The 15,864-nt window shown below is 36.7% G+C and overlaps 1 protein-coding gene across 2 annotated transcripts in view; it reads right to left on the reverse strand.

Moving 5' to 3' along the window:
• galns (galactosamine (N-acetyl)-6-sulfatase) overlaps nt 1-15,864 on the reverse strand; it is a 75,135-nt gene that overhangs the window by 54,213 nt on the left and 5,058 nt on the right. The window contains exons 1-6 of one of the 2 annotated variants that reach the window (XM_062033686.1): nt 14,838-14,971; nt 14,550-14,673; nt 8,374-8,448; nt 8,131-8,233; nt 3,116-3,259; nt 461-527 (exon numbers count right to left, since the gene is read on the reverse strand). In XM_062033686.1, coding sequence (XP_061889670.1) covers nt 461-527; nt 3,116-3,259; nt 8,131-8,233; nt 8,374-8,448; nt 14,550-14,673; nt 14,838-14,945 — 621 coding nt within the window. In that variant the 5' untranslated portion in view covers nt 14,946-14,971. Of the gene's footprint in view, nt 1-460; nt 528-3,115; nt 3,260-8,130; nt 8,234-8,373; nt 8,449-14,549; nt 14,674-14,837; nt 14,972-15,864 lie in introns of those variants that run through there. The other variant, XM_062033687.1, reaches the window with a different exon arrangement.

Raw genomic sequence — 15,864 nt, forward strand, 5'->3', positions numbered from 1 at the left:
GCTACAACAAAGATGACGGGGAGAAGACGCTGCCGAAGGTGAGCCACGTAAATAAGACCGCCCACAAAACGGCGCCTCCTTAATCAACTGCCAGAAAGTGGCTTGAAGATGATCTGTAAAACATCATCCATGCAACATTTTGACCAAACTAATAATAATATGACTCCTTTAATGCGCCTTTTAATCCGGTGCACCTTATATATGAAAAAAAAAAAAGAAAATAGACCATTCGTCGGCTGTGCGCCTTATAATACGATGCGCACTATGGTCCGGAAAATACGATACTTGTTAAAAAAGTAGCGAAGCTACCGCCAAGCTACTGTAAAATCTAGTTAAACTACATAGCTTAGCTACATGTAGCTTGTTACTGCCCATCACTGGATATCTCACATGGAATATAAAGCATCAAATATGAAGAAGAAAAAAATTGAATGAGAATGTTGTGCACCCCACAACTCACCTGCAAGTAAATCTGCGTGAGGTTGGACTCTCCAGTCTTCCTGTCAATCTTAAACTCCTCATAGTATCTGCAAAACATTTGGACATGCAATGAGTCTAACTCCGAAGTGATCGCACTAATGTGGGCTGTAATACAGTCGCCATCAAAATTTACATACACTTGTAAAGAACATAATGTCATGGCTGTCTTGAGTTTCCAATCATTTCTTCAACTCTTATTTTTTTGTGATAGAGTGATTGGAGCACATACTTGTTGGTCACAAAAAACATTCATGAAGTTTGGTTCTTTTATGAATTTATTATGGGTCTACTGAAAATGTGACCAAATCTGCTGGGTCAAAAGTATACATACAGCAATGTTAATATTTGGTTACATGTCCCTTGGCAAGTTTCACTGCAATAAGGCGCTTTTGGTAGCCATCCACAAGCTTCTGGTTGAATTGTTCACCACTCCTCTTGACAAAATTGATGCAGTTCAGCTAAATGTGTTGGTTTTCTGACATGGACTTGTTTCTTCAGCATTGTCCACACGTTTAAGTCAGGAATTTGGGAAGGCCATTCTAAAACCTTAATTCTAGCCTGATTTAGCCATTCCTTTAACACTTTTGATGTGTGTTTGGGGTCATTGGCCTTTTGGAACACCCAACTGTGCCCAAGACCCAACCTCCGGGCTGATGATTTTAGCTTGTCCTGAAGAATTTGGAGGTAATCCTCCTTTTTCATTGTTCCATTTACTCTCTGTAAAGCACCAGTTCCATTGGCAGCAAAGCAGGCCCAGAGCATAATACTACCACCACCATGCTTGACAGTAGGTATGGTGTTCCTGGGGTTAAAGCTCTCACCTTTTCTCCTCCAAACATATTGCTGGGTATTGTGGCCAAACAGCTCAATTTTTGTTTCATCTGACCACAGAACTTTCCTCCAGAAGGTCTTATCTTTGTCCATGTGATGTCAGATGAAACAAAAATAGAGTCCTGACTTAAACGTGTAGACAATGTTGAAGAAACAGGTCCATGTCAGAAAACCAACAAATTTAGCTGAACTGCACCAATTTTGTCAAGAGAAGTGGTCAACATTTCAAGCAGAAGCTTGTGGATGGCTACCAAAAGCACTTTATTAGAGTGAAACTTGCCAAGTGACATGTAACCAAATATTAACATTGCTGTATGTAGAGATGTCCGATTATGGCTTTTTTGCCGATATCCGATATTCCGACATTGTCCAACTCTTAATTACTGATTCCGATATCAACCGATGCCGATACATACAGTCATGGAATTAACACATTATTATGCCTAATTTTGATGTGATGCCCCGCTGGATGCATTAAACAATGTAACAAGGTTTTCCAAAATAAATCAACTCAAGTTATGGAAAAAAAATGCCAACATGGCGCTGCCATATTTATTATTGAAGTCACAAAGTGCATTATTTTTTTTAACATGCCTCAAAACAGCAGCTTGGAATTTGGGAGCATGAGGAGGTTGAGGTGGGTGGGGTTAGGGGGGGTGCGGGGCGGGGTATATTGTCGCATCCCGGAAGAGTTAGTGCTGCAAGGGGTTCTGGGTATTTGTTCTGTTGTGTTTATGTTGTGTTACGGTGCGGCAGTTCTCCCGAAATGTGTTTGTCATTCTTGTTTGGTGTGGGTTCACAGTGTGGCGCATATTTGTAACAGTGTTAAAGTTGTTTATACGTCCACCCTCAGTGTGACCTGTATGGCTGTTGACCAAGTATGCCTTGCATTCACTTGTGTGCGTGAAAAGCCGTAGATATTATGTGACTGGGCCGGCACGCAAAGGCAGTGCCTTTAAGGTTTATTGGCGCTCTGTACTTCTCCCTACGTCCGTGTACCACTCCGTACAGCGGCATTTTAAAAAGTCATACATTTTACTTTTTGAGACCGATACCGATAATTTCCGATATTACATTTTAAAGCATTTATCGGCCGATAATATCGGACTGCCGATATTATCGGACATCTCTAGGTGTATGTATACTTTTGACCCAGCAGATTCAGTCACATTTTCAGTAGAACCATAATAAATTCATAAAAGAACCAAACTTCATGAATGTTTTTTGTGACCAACAAGTATGTGCTCCAATCACTCTATCACAAAAAAAAATAAGAGTTGAAGAAATGATTGGAAACTCAAGACAGCCATGACATTATGTTCTTTACAAGTGTATGTAAACTTTTGATCGCGACTGTAGGTGCAAAAAGACGCCGTATTTGGAAAGTCTCCGCGGAGCCGAGCAAGAGGGACCGCCATGAGATGTTGCTGAGGCGTGGCGAGCGGAAAAGCGGTGACAGCCATCTCTCTTCCTCGCGCTTGGCTTCCTCCAGGTGTCCTCGCGCGCGATAATCGCAACCTGCCGTCTCTGGGGGGCGAGCGTGTGTTTTTAGTGCGCCTGTTTGAATGAGTGTATCTGTCCGCCGCCCAGGTAAGCCGCGCTGATTAAACTCCTGGCTGAGCGAAAAACACAGCCGGCTGCCGGTCGCGGCGACCCCGAACACGCATATGGCTGTTTCAGGGGGAAACAAATGGGCGTAAAATGACAAACACAGGTGCAGATGGCGCAGGGGAGGAAGGGGAGTCGTCATCCGCCGCCTGCGATGGCGAATGTCACGGATTTGAGTGCGATTGTGGGATTCTACCTGCCCGCCATCTCAGAGTTGTTATAGACGGGGACGTTGGGGCGCCCGCTGTTGTTGTAGGGCCCAAAATGGCAGTTGGGCGCTCCGAACCACTCGTCGAAGCCGTTCTTGGTGGGCAGGTACTGCGCTCTGTGGCCCAGATGCCTGCGGTGAAAAGAAAGTGCGGTCGTCAACGTGGCTGACCGAGCATGTGCATTTCCACTCAGTCACATGTGCTGCACACGTTTCCACGTCACATTGGTTTTAAAAAGGCACACATCAGATTCTGTTCACTCGAGTAAAAGTGGGAACTTGGAGATGCCGGCGTGTTATTTTTCCACGTTGAACGTCACTCAACATTTTCGACTGCAACAGTTGTGGTGTCCAAACTTTTTGACTTGAATTGGGTTAAAATAAAATTGGTCCAGGGCGCCGCTGCTATAAATAGTTGGTCTGCGTTAGCACTTATAATGGCCTTGTGGTTAGAGTGTTCGCCCTGAATCGGTAGGTTGTGAGTTCAAACCCCGGCCGAGTCATACCAAAGACTATAAAAATGGGACCCGTTACCTCCCTGCTTGACACTCAGCATCAAGGGTTGGAATTGGGGGTTAAATCACCAAAATGATTCCCGGGCGCGGCCACCGCTGCTGCTCACTGCTCCCCTCACCTAACCAGGGGGTGATCAAGGGTGATGGGTCAAATGCAGAGAATAATTTCAACACACCTAGTGTGTGTGTGTGACAATCATGGGTACTTTAACTTAATAATAACAATATCACCAATACTTAGTTAATATTTTGGATGGTTTTTTTTATTAGTTCAGTTTCAGTTTCTGTGGAACACGCATACGATACAATGTAATGCATCACACAATTCCAGTTGTTTCATTACAGCACGTCCGAAAAGGAGTAGGAAGAAGCAGAGCTTATTTAATCCTACCCCTTTTCGTACCATAGCAATTGTATCCAATTTCCTTGTTCTCTGTAACAAAACAGTGAACAAATAAAATAATTAATAAATAATATACCATAGTAAGCATACAAATATTAAATACATAAATAATCTTTGTCTCAATAAAAAAAATAAAAATAAAAAGGGTTCATGATGTTCATCATAATTCTTGTTCTGTGTACTTTGTGAACACTTGTAGTTTGAACAGTCTCTTAAACTGAATCATATCGGTGCTTTGTTTGATATCTTTGCTTAATTCGTTCCATAATTTAATTCCACATACTGCTAAAAGTTTTAAGTGTTGTACGAGCATTAGGTTTCATGGGTGGACTCAGAACTCACTTAAAACCAAAGGATTTAAATGAGTAATAGATAGGAGTTAGCTATTGAGTACTATCAAACAGGGATGTACGATACGGCCCAAAAAAAAAAACAGAAATGTTTTTTTCATATAATTTGATTTTGATTAAGATCACCCTTTTTTATATTGTTTTCAACCTACAAATTGTGATGCCATCCATCCATCTATCCACCTTCTTCCGCTTATCCGAGGTCGGGTCGCCGGGGCAGCAGCCTAAGCAGGGAAGCCCAGACTTTTTTCCCCCCAGCCACTTCATCCAGGTCTTCCCGGGGGATCCCGAGGCGTTCCCAGGCCAGCCGGGAGACATAGTCTACCCAACGTGTCCTGGGTCTTCCCCGTGGCCCCCTACCGGTCGGACGTGCCCTAAACACCTCCCTAGGGAGGCATTCGGGTGGCATCCTGACCAGATGCCTGAAGCACCTCATCTGGCAAATTGTAATGCATCAGTACTAAAAACTAAAGAAACTAGAGATTAGATTAGAACTGTATTAACATATAAATCATATAAATGTTTTTATTAATCAGTTAATTTTATTTGTACCATGTTAAAGAGATCAACGATCCAAAAGGAGTGGGAAGAAGCAGAGATTTTCAGGCCCCACCCCTGTGCCATAAGCAGCATTCCAAAATGAAAAAAATGAAAAAACAACCAACTTTATATATTAATTTCATGTTTACCTGAATACATAAAGCAAAGTAAGATACGTTAAAATAAATACTAAACAATGAAAATTTAAAAAAATATATACCGGTATATCAATTAACACAGTCAACTATTTTACAGTCCTGATTGTTTGTGCTGGGATACAAGACCCAATATATGCTAGATATGCTAGCAGCGGTAGCAGCTGATCATCGTAATCGATAACGACCATATAATTCCGCAGCCCAACTTTTGACGTCGTCTTGCTCAAACAGTAGCATGTAATTAAAGACAATGAGGAAGTAGCTGAACTATTGTGTTGATATTAAATGAACTGAAAAAATTACAGGTAAAACATTTGATCGGTATTGATATCAGCCGATCTCACTCATGGATGATTGGTATTGGAATCGACAGCATCAATCAATCAAACTTTATTTATAAAGTTAAAATACAACACAAAGTGCTTTACAGACTTAAAAATAATACCCCGATGACCCCCATCCCCCATCATTGCACACACACACACACACACACACACACACACACACACACACACACACACACACACACACACACACACACACACACACACACACACACAAATGCCAAACAAAAACAAACACACACACACACACACACACATATGCACTTATATGAACACATGAAGACTGGTGAGTAAACACTATCACAGGAGCCATCGGCACCAGGAGGTCATTTGACCACGACCGATAACTTCTGATGCAGATGGCTCACTCCGAGTAACGCTGGAAAGTAAAAAATAATAAAACCTTAAAAATATTAAGAACCACGGGTAGGAATAAAGGATAAAGTACAAGTGATAGTGTTTACTCACCTGCCTCCTCTGTACTCAGCCATGCATTCATTTGTTCATATATTGTATGTACATATGTGTGTGTGTTCTTGTATTTCTACCCTTCTTGAGACATCAAGAAGGAAAAGTACCTTCCATATGAGGAGGTGTGAACAAGTTAGGACATAAATCATGGTCCCAATACGGAAAACCATTGCATCTAATAGAGAATGTCTCATTTGCACCACTGGTGGTGAAATCTATCAAAATTAGGGTGGTCCCAAAAAGGAGGGATTTTTCAAATTGACTGTGTGTCGGTTTTAAAAGTGCTCCCCCTCTGGCCAACATATGAAATAACAAGTGTGTGTAAAAATTTGAAGTGCTCCCCCTCTGGCCAACATATGTAATGACAAGTGTGTGTAAGAAATTGAAACATGCCCCCTTTGGTCAAAATTTAAAATAAAATAAAAATATATATTTATATAGAGACATACTGTAATAACTTGTAGTAAATAATGAAAATTAAAAACCAATCTTGTCATAATTTTGCCAAGCCAAATTTCAATTATTATTATAATATTGTCAAAATTTTAAAGTTTTCTTATAAAATTGTGCATTTTGTCCTGTAAAAATACGACTCTTTTCATAAAATTGACACAATTTTAAGCTTTTCTTGTAAAATTGCAACTGTCATTGAATACAATTCTAACTTTTATCATAATATTGCACAAATGTTTAGTTTTTCTTTTAACATTTTGACTTGCGTTGAGTAAAATTACGACTTTAATTATAACACTGACAAAATTCTAAGTTTTTCTTGTGAAACTGTGACCTTTTTCTTGTGAAATTCCAACTCATTTTTCACAACAACCTTTTTTTATATTTACTTAGTATGTATATATTATTAATGTTGTAAATACAAATCTTTATATATCTAGAAAGGGTGGTCCTAAAGAGGTAGGCATTTTTCTGAGGTCTGTGTGTGAGTGTGAGTGTGAGTGTGAGTGTGTGTCTGTGTGTGTGTGTGTGTGTGTGTGTGTGTGTGTGTGTGTGTGTGCGATAATGGGGGATATGGGTCATCGGGGTATTATTATTGTTTTTAAGTCTGTATAGCATTTTGTGTTGCATGTCTTTGATCTAAGAAAAGTGCTTTATAAATGAAGTTTGATTGATTGATTGATTCAAGTAAAACACATGAGGATAGAAAAAATAATAAATACCGTATTTTCGTAATAACTAAAGTTCCTCGGGTGGGTAATTTAAACTCACTATACCGGTATGTTTTAGCGCTTTCATGGCGAGTTTACTGACAGATATAAGTAAGAACTTTACACTACTTTATATTAGAAATGGCAACAGCGGAGGATGAATGTCCCATAACAAGAAATTAGAGAAAAAGAAGAAGCTTATCGACTACGACTACGGACTACTAAGGCGGGCGCGCGCAATTTTTCAGGATTTATGCAGATCCCAAATACAGATCAGCAGGTACCGGAAGGTAAGAAAAGTTGCTTTTGCATAATATTGCGAAACAAAACGCCAGATAATATGTCTTACCTTGTACACACACCATAATAATACTCGTATGTTGAAGCACAGTACAATCCATCAAGCGGTGCGGCTTCATAGCTTACCAAAGTCGTTCTAAAACATTTTGATAGATTTTTCAGCGCCGTGTGTAATGTTCTATATTTTCAATGGAACATATAAAATGTTGGTGTTGTTTACTTGAGTCATATTGCAGTCTACACATATCTCTTATGTGTGACTGCCTTCTACTGGTCACACTTATCATTTCACCGTGTATCAAACTAAATAGCTTCGAGGTCGGTAAGCACAACCAAAATCATTCCGCACTTTAGGCGCAAAGGGTTACAAGGCGGTGGAGGAGTTTTGAGAAAATGAAAAGGATTTTAAGTGCGCCTTATAGTCCGGACAATCTGGTAAATAGAACTAGATCAAATCTTGCATAACTAATAAGATAAAAAGTAAAGTACGAATGACTTCAATAGAATTGAGCATTAAAACTCTGATCGGAACATCCCTCATTGTGATAGAAAACAAAAAATAAACAAATAAAATAAAAACAATTCATTTTCTTTCAATACATTTCGAAAAAAAAAAGATATTGTTGTACAGTACGTATCTTACTTCACCACGAGTCTTCTTCAAAATTAGGTGCAGTGTTGTTTTTGGACCAGGCTGGTCCAAAAGACACCTGAAAGTCCCATTTGGACAACATCTGAGACAAAGCAAAAGCCACTCACCATTTTCCAACTATCTTGCTGACATATCCTTTCTTTTTCAGCATCTGAGGTAACAGAATCTCATCCCTGGAGATCCCTCCCACAATCTCCTGCGGCGTATATGCTGCAAAAAAAACCAACAGATCCACGTTTAGCGTGAGCTTTCAAGTAGCAGACGAGGAGAGGAGAGCGAGGACTTGACGTGATCTGCAGCTGCTTATTTGGCAGCAGTCGAGATATTTTTGGGGGGGGGTAGTTTCGTACCGTTTCTGGCGTGGCCATTAGTGGTGTAGAAGCCATTCCGGACAGGCAGCCTCCCAGTGAGAAGTGCAGCTCTCGCTGTGTGGAACAATATGAAATAACTCACTTTTCATACATTTGGACGTGTCAGTGGGTGTTAGAGACGGGATTTATGGCTCTCTGAAGGGAGTCGTTCAAAAGACTGGCTCCTTTTTACATTTTACATCTAACTTGCAGAAGTTAGTTGCTTTCATCAAGGAAATAATAACTCCTAGCATGTAAAAAATAAGACTTTGATCTAAATAATTTAAATATTTTCCAATTTATACTCTATTGGTAGAAAATAATGATTAGAATTTCATCTGGATTGTTAAACATTTCATAATGTAGTACATTATTCCCATGCTTTGACAGTGAAATCCTTTTTTTTCCCCCTCACTTAAGAAACTTTGTGGCACAATAAAAACTACAGTCTACAAATAACCTCCATGCAAATCAACTTTAGCCAGGAGGCACAGGACGTTGATACAACGTTGATTCTACGCACATGTCCTTTAAAAGTGGCTTTGAAACAAGGTAGCAAAATAGTTGTATTTGTAAATTGAGACAACGTTGATGTCCCAAAGTTGTATCCACGTTGTTGGTTGGGAAATGACCAAATTTCAAAGGTCAACTCAACATCAGAACCTGACATTGAATAAACGTTGTGAAATAGCATGTTGTTTCAACGTTGTATTTGTGTTGTAGAATATTGGTTGGGAAATGACTAAAATTCAATGGTCAAATCAACGTCACAACCTGACATTGATTAAACGTTGTCAAATAGCATGTTGTTTCAACGTTGTATTTGTGTTGTAGAACAGTAGTCCCCAACCACCGGGCCGCAGCCCGGTACCAGTCCGTGGATCGATTGGTACCAGGCTGCACAATAGATTAAAAAAAACAATTTTTTTTTTTTTTTTTTTTTTAATATTTCTGGTTCCTACATTATGTATCAATATTAGGGCTGCAACTAACGATTAATTTGATAATCGATTAATCTGTCGATTATTACTTTGATTAATAATCGGATAAAAGAGACAAACTACATTTCAATCCTTTCCAGTATTTTACTGGAAAAAAAACAGCATACTGACACCATACTTATTTTGATTATTGTTTCTCAGCTGTTTGTACATGTTGCAGTTTATAAAAAGGTTTATTTAAAAAAATAAAATAAAATAAAAAATAAAAATAAAAAAGCCTCTGCGTATGCGCATACATAGAGCCAACGAATCGATTACTAAATTAATCGGCAACTATTTTTATAATTGATTAGTTGTTGCAGCCCTAATCAATATAGATCAATACAGTCTGCAGGGATACAGTCCGTAAGCACACATGATTGTATTTTTTTATGACAAAAAAAATAAAAAAAATAAAAAATACTAACCCCCCCGGTCCGTGGGACAAATTTTCAAGCGTTGACCGGTCCACAGTTACAAAAAGGTTGGGGACCACTGTTGTAGAATATTGGTTGGGAAATTACCAACATTCAATGGTCAAATCAACGTCACAACCCAACATTGCTTAAACGTCATCAAAAAGCATGTTGTTTCAATGTTGTATTTGTGTTGTAGATTGTTGGTTGAAAATGACCAAAATTCTATGGCCAAATTAACGTCACAACCCAACATTGATTAAACGTCGTCAAAAAGCATGTTGTTTCAACGTTGTATTTGTGTTGTAGAATATTGGTTGCGAAATGACCAAAATTCTATGTCAAAATCAACGTCACAACCTGACATTGATTAAACGTCGTCAAAAAGCATGTTGTTTCAACATTGTATTTGTTTTGTAGAATATTGGTTGGGGAATGACCAAATATCAATGGTCAAATTTAATGTCACAACCTGACATCGATTTAACGTCGTCAAAAAGCATGTTGTTTCAACGTTGTATTTGTGTTGTAGAACATTGATTGGAATATGACCAAAATTCAATGTTAAAATCAACGTCACAACCTGACATTGAATAAACGTTGTCAAAAAGCATGTTGTTTCAACGTTGTATTCGTGTTGTAGAATATTGGTTGGGGAATCACCAAAATTCAATGGTCAAATCAACGTCACAACCCAGCATTGATTTAGACGTCATCAAAAAGCATGTTGTTTCAACGTTTTGTTTGTTTTGTCGAATATTGGTTGGAAAATGACCAAATTTCAATGGTCAAATCAATGTCACAACCTGACATCGATTTAACGTTGTCAAAAAGCATGTTGTATTTGTGTTGTAGAACATTGGTTGGGAAATGACCAAAATTCAAATGGTCAAATCAACGTCACAACCTGACATTGAATAAACGTCGTGAAAAAGTATGGTGTTTCAACGTTGTACTTGTGTTTGAATAAAGTGGTTGGGAAATGACCAAAATTCAATGGTCAAATCAACGTCACAACCCAACATTGATTTAGACGTCATCAAAAAGCATGTTGTTTCAACGTTATGTTTGTTTTGTCGAATATTGGTTGCAAAATGACCAAATTTCAATGGTCAAGTCAACGTCAGAACCCAACATTGATTAAACGTCGTCAAAAAGAATGTTGTTTCAACGTTGTAATTGTGTTGTAGGACATTGATTGGAAAATGACCAAAATTCAATGTTAAAATCAACGTCACAACCTGACATTGAATAAACGTTGTCAAAAAGCATGTTGTTTCAACGTTGTATTTGTTTTGTAGAATATTGGTTGTCAAATGACCAAATTTCAATGGTCAAATCAACGTCACAACCTGACATTGAATAAACGTCGTCAAAAAGCATGTTGTTTCAACGTTGTATTTGTGTTGTAGAATATTGGTTGGGGAATGACCAAAATTCAATGGTCAAATCAACGTCACAACCCAACATTGCTTAAACGTCATCAAAAAGCATGTTGTTTTAATGTTGTATTTGTGTTGTAGATTGTTGGTTGAAAATGACCAAAATTCTATGGCCAAATTAACGTCACAACCCAACATTGATTAAACGTCGTCAAAAAGCATGTTGTTTCAACGTTGTATTTGTGTTGTAGAACATTGGTTGGGAAATTACCAAAATTCAATGGTCAAATCAACGTCATAACCTGACATTGAATAAACGTCGTGAAAAAGTATGGTGTTTCAACGTTGTACTTGTGTTTGAATAAAGTGGTTGGGAAATGACCAAAATTCAATGGTCAAATCAACGTCACAACCCAACATTGATTTAGACGTCATCAAAAAGCATGTTGTTTCAACGTTATGTTTGTTTTGTCGAATATTGGTTGCAAAATGACCAAATTTCAATGGTCAAGTCAACGTCAGAACCCAACATTGATTAAACGTCGTCAAAAAGAATGTTGTTTCAACGTTGTAATTGTGTTGTAGGACATTGATTGGAAAATGACCAAAATTCAATGTTAAAATCAACGTCACAACCTGACATTGAATAAACGTTGTCAAAAAGCATGTTGTTTCAACGTTGTATTTGTTTTGTAGAATATTGGTTGTCAAATGACCAAATTTCAATGGTCAAATCAACGTCACAACCTGACATTGAATAAACGTCGTCAAAAAGCATGTTGTTTCAACGTTGTATTTGTGTTGTAGAATATTGGTTGGGGAATGACCAAAATTCAATGGTCAAATCAACGTCACAACCCAACATTGCTTAAACGTCATCAAAAAGCATGTTGTTTTAATGTTGTATTTGTGTTGTAGATTGTTGGTTGAAAATGACCAAAATTCTATGGCCAAATTAACGTCACAACCCAACATTGATTAAACGTCGTCAAAAAGCATGTTGTTTCAACGTTGTATTTGTGTTGTAGAACATTGGTTGGGAAATTACCAAAATTCAATGGTCAAATCAACGTCATAACCTGACATTGAATAAACGTCGTAAAAAAGTATGGTGTTTCAACGTTGTACTTGTGTTTGAATAAAGTGGTTGGGAAATGACCAAAATTCAATGGTCAAATCAACGTCACAACCCAACATTGATTTAGACGTCATCAAAAAGCATGTTGTTTCAACGTTTTGTTTGTTTTGTCGAATATTGGTTGGAAAATGACCAAATTTCAATGGTCAAGTCAACGTCAGAACCCAACATTGATTAAACGTCGTCAAAAAGCATGTTGTTTCAACGTTGTATTTGTGTTGTAGAACATTAATTGGAAAATGACCAAAATTCAATGTTAAAATCAACGTCACAACCTGACACTGAATAAACGTTGTCAAAAAGCATGTTGTTTCAACGTTGTATTTGTGTTGGAGAATATTGGTTGGGAAATGACCAAAATTCAACGGTCAAATCAACGTCAGAACCCAACATTGATTGAACGTTGTCAAAAAGCATGTTTCAACGTTCGGTTTGAGTTGCTCAACATCAGGACCTAATTCAACAAGTTCTCAACGTTGTTTTAATGTCTTGTACCTGCTGGCTACGTATCACGGAGCAGTCATAATAAATAAATAACTGCTCATTGTCACATAGTCCACCTGTGCAATACCCCAAATGTGAAATCTTGCTCTGGTTTTTTTATGAAACCATTGTGAAATATTACCATTCAACACTTATTTATATATATATATGGTTGCTAAATGCACAGTTTAGGACAAGTTTTTGTTGTTAATTGTTGCTTTTTTATTTAAACTGGACTGGATAGGATTGTACACCCTTTTGTTGTAATCTCCACAATGACAATAAAGATTCGATTTCACAAAATTTTCCACACAAGAGCATTTTAACAATACAAGTAAAAATATAGCTTTCAAATGATAAGAATAATTAAAAAAATATTTTTTTATTTTATATAAAGAGCGCTTTTTTAAAAACTCAGACACTTTACAGGGTAAAAAACCAAAAACAAATTGAGTGTATAAACCAGTGAATATAACAGTACAAATTAAACACAAAAAGCATGGGAAACAGACAAAAATGCAGTTTAAAAATGCATGCAAAGCAATAATAAAAGATTATAACGTGATATATTATTAATATGAACATTTTAAAGACTTAAAAACAGTTGTGTTTTTAACTATCTGGGGACATTTGATTTTATTTGATTTTATTTTTTTTTATTTTAAATATCTCCAAAGCCAAACTGGACGGGCATAAAAACATTTTGGATTCATGTTTTTTTTTCTCTTTTTTTTGGTTGTTGTTGCACTTATTCAATATCATAATTTTGCCTTTTGAATACTTTTTGATCAGACAATGTTACAGATTTAAATGAGCTAAATAACTAATGTTTTGCAAATGTAAACAAAACTAAATTTAAATGTATTAAAAACATTTTGGATTAATGTATTTTTTTCTCTCAATTTTTTTTTGTTGCACTTATTCAATATCATCATTTTGCCTTTTAAAGGCCTTTTTATCAGATCATGTTACAGATTGAAATGAGCAAAATAACTAATGTTATGCAAATGTATACAAAACACAATTTACATGTATTAAAAACATTTTGGATTCATGTTTTTTTTTCTCTTTATTTTTTGTTGTTGCACTTATTCAATATCATAATTTTTCCTTTTGAAGGCCTTTTGATCAGATCATGTTACAGATTTAAATGAGCAAAATAACTAATGTTATGCAAATGTTTACAAAACACAATTTAAATGTATTAACTGTGACATACTTTAATCAAAAAAGCCTTCAAAGGGCTAAAACACAAGTTAAAAAAAACAAAAACATGTTTGTTATGTTTTTTTAGAGCGGAAGTTGATTAAGAGATTTGCAAAAAAAAAAAGGAAAAATATATATGAATCCAAAATGTTCTTATGCCTTTTGAAAAATGAAGGACTTTATGTCCTGTTTGGCTTTGGGACATAAAAGTAAATAACTGCCAGTGTATCGTGGACCTGTGAAAGAATTGAACATTTAAATTTGCCATTAAAAAAATCTTCTCAGGAAAATCATGTATAATGACATAAAAATGATGGCAAAAAATACAGTAGTGGGAGTGAGATCTCAAAAATATATATCACTAAAAAATATAAACAAAACTAAAATAAAAAAACTAGTCGGCTCCAAACTACGAATCAATTCTTGTCGTCCCCTTGAAAGAGCCGTTCAAAAGACTCGACTCGTTCGCCATCGTCACATCTCTAGTGGGTGTTGGTACTTCAGATTTTAGGGAACATTTATCCACAAAAACATGCGTCTTTGCAACATGACAACACAACTGATGACTCACATGGTGAACAGAGAGGGTTGGCAGTGTAGAAGTTTGGAAGCAGCATGCCCTGTGCAGCCATGGCATCCAGGTTAGGGGTCTCCTTGGAGGGCTGACCCAACACCCCCAGGTCACCCCAACCCATCTGATAGCCAGGAGGAGACACCAATTCATTCAGACATTTCGTTTCAGAACACGTACAAAAACAGCAACTGGTAGTAAAGACATAATAATAAATGTTAGCTGTCATCCACATTCTGCCATTAAAACACAACATAACTTTTCAAGAAAATAATAACGGAAACTCACGTCGTCCATAAGCATAATGATAATATTTGGGGCTGAAGTCTCTGCGAGGTTTTTTGTCCATAATATACATATTATTACACACAAAAAAGTGAAAGTTTGAGCAGCCATCACAAAGCAGCAAATGCAGGAAGTGATTTTCTTCACACGCCTTTTCTGCGCAGAATTTGCGCATATAACGACTTAAATTTTTTTTTTTTTTTAGAAAGTAGATTTAAAAATAGTAAGCTAATAATACAAAGTCCATATTTGGGGCGAAGTATTTTTGTTGTTGATTCGATTTTTATGAATTGGGGATTAAAGAACAAAACAAAAAAAAGATCGGTTTAATTTGGATTTTATTTTGAAATACAAACAAGTCTTATTAAAAAAGGAAGCGTTCTGTGTTTTCATTGGCAAGGAGCAATAACTATATAAAAACGGGTTGATTGTATTGTTTTGATAACATAACACATATTTAAATCATTACTTAATAGAAACGAAAAAAAATGGGGGAAAAAAAATCCCCCAGATTTCCACACCGGAACCGGAAGTTTCTGTTTAAAGACGTTGTGACTGTCTTCTCCTGTGATAATAAATATGTTTTATATCATAAAAAACATAAACGCAGAATTCATCGTTTTATGCAAGAGGCTGGGCTAAATGTTGTATTTTATAATATAAAACACATTTAAAACACATCTGTTTTTGGTCCGTTTTATTTCGTTTCTGCTGACTAATGATTTAAATGTTTTTTTTGTCATATGAAATATAAAATAAATAAAATATTTACTTATACATTCGACACTGAAAAAAAAATAAGATCGTTTTGTTTTTCCAATCTTATTTTCTGTGTTTCTAAATAAAAATCCATGCAACAAATCGTGTTTTTTGTTTGTCACTTTCCATTAACGTAAAGATAATGCAATGACCGAAATAAACACTGACCTTATTAGTGACGTAGTCATAATGGGAACATCTTTAATATTTTTGGGAACATATTGTTTTATTAAAATCGTTTTTTTCCCCTTCCTGGTACGGTTTCGTGTAC

The sequence above is a fragment of the Entelurus aequoreus genome, linkage group LG02, assembly GCF_033978785.1.
Source record: "Entelurus aequoreus isolate RoL-2023_Sb linkage group LG02, RoL_Eaeq_v1.1, whole genome shotgun sequence".
NCBI lineage: Eukaryota > Metazoa > Chordata > Actinopteri > Syngnathiformes > Syngnathidae > Entelurus > Entelurus aequoreus.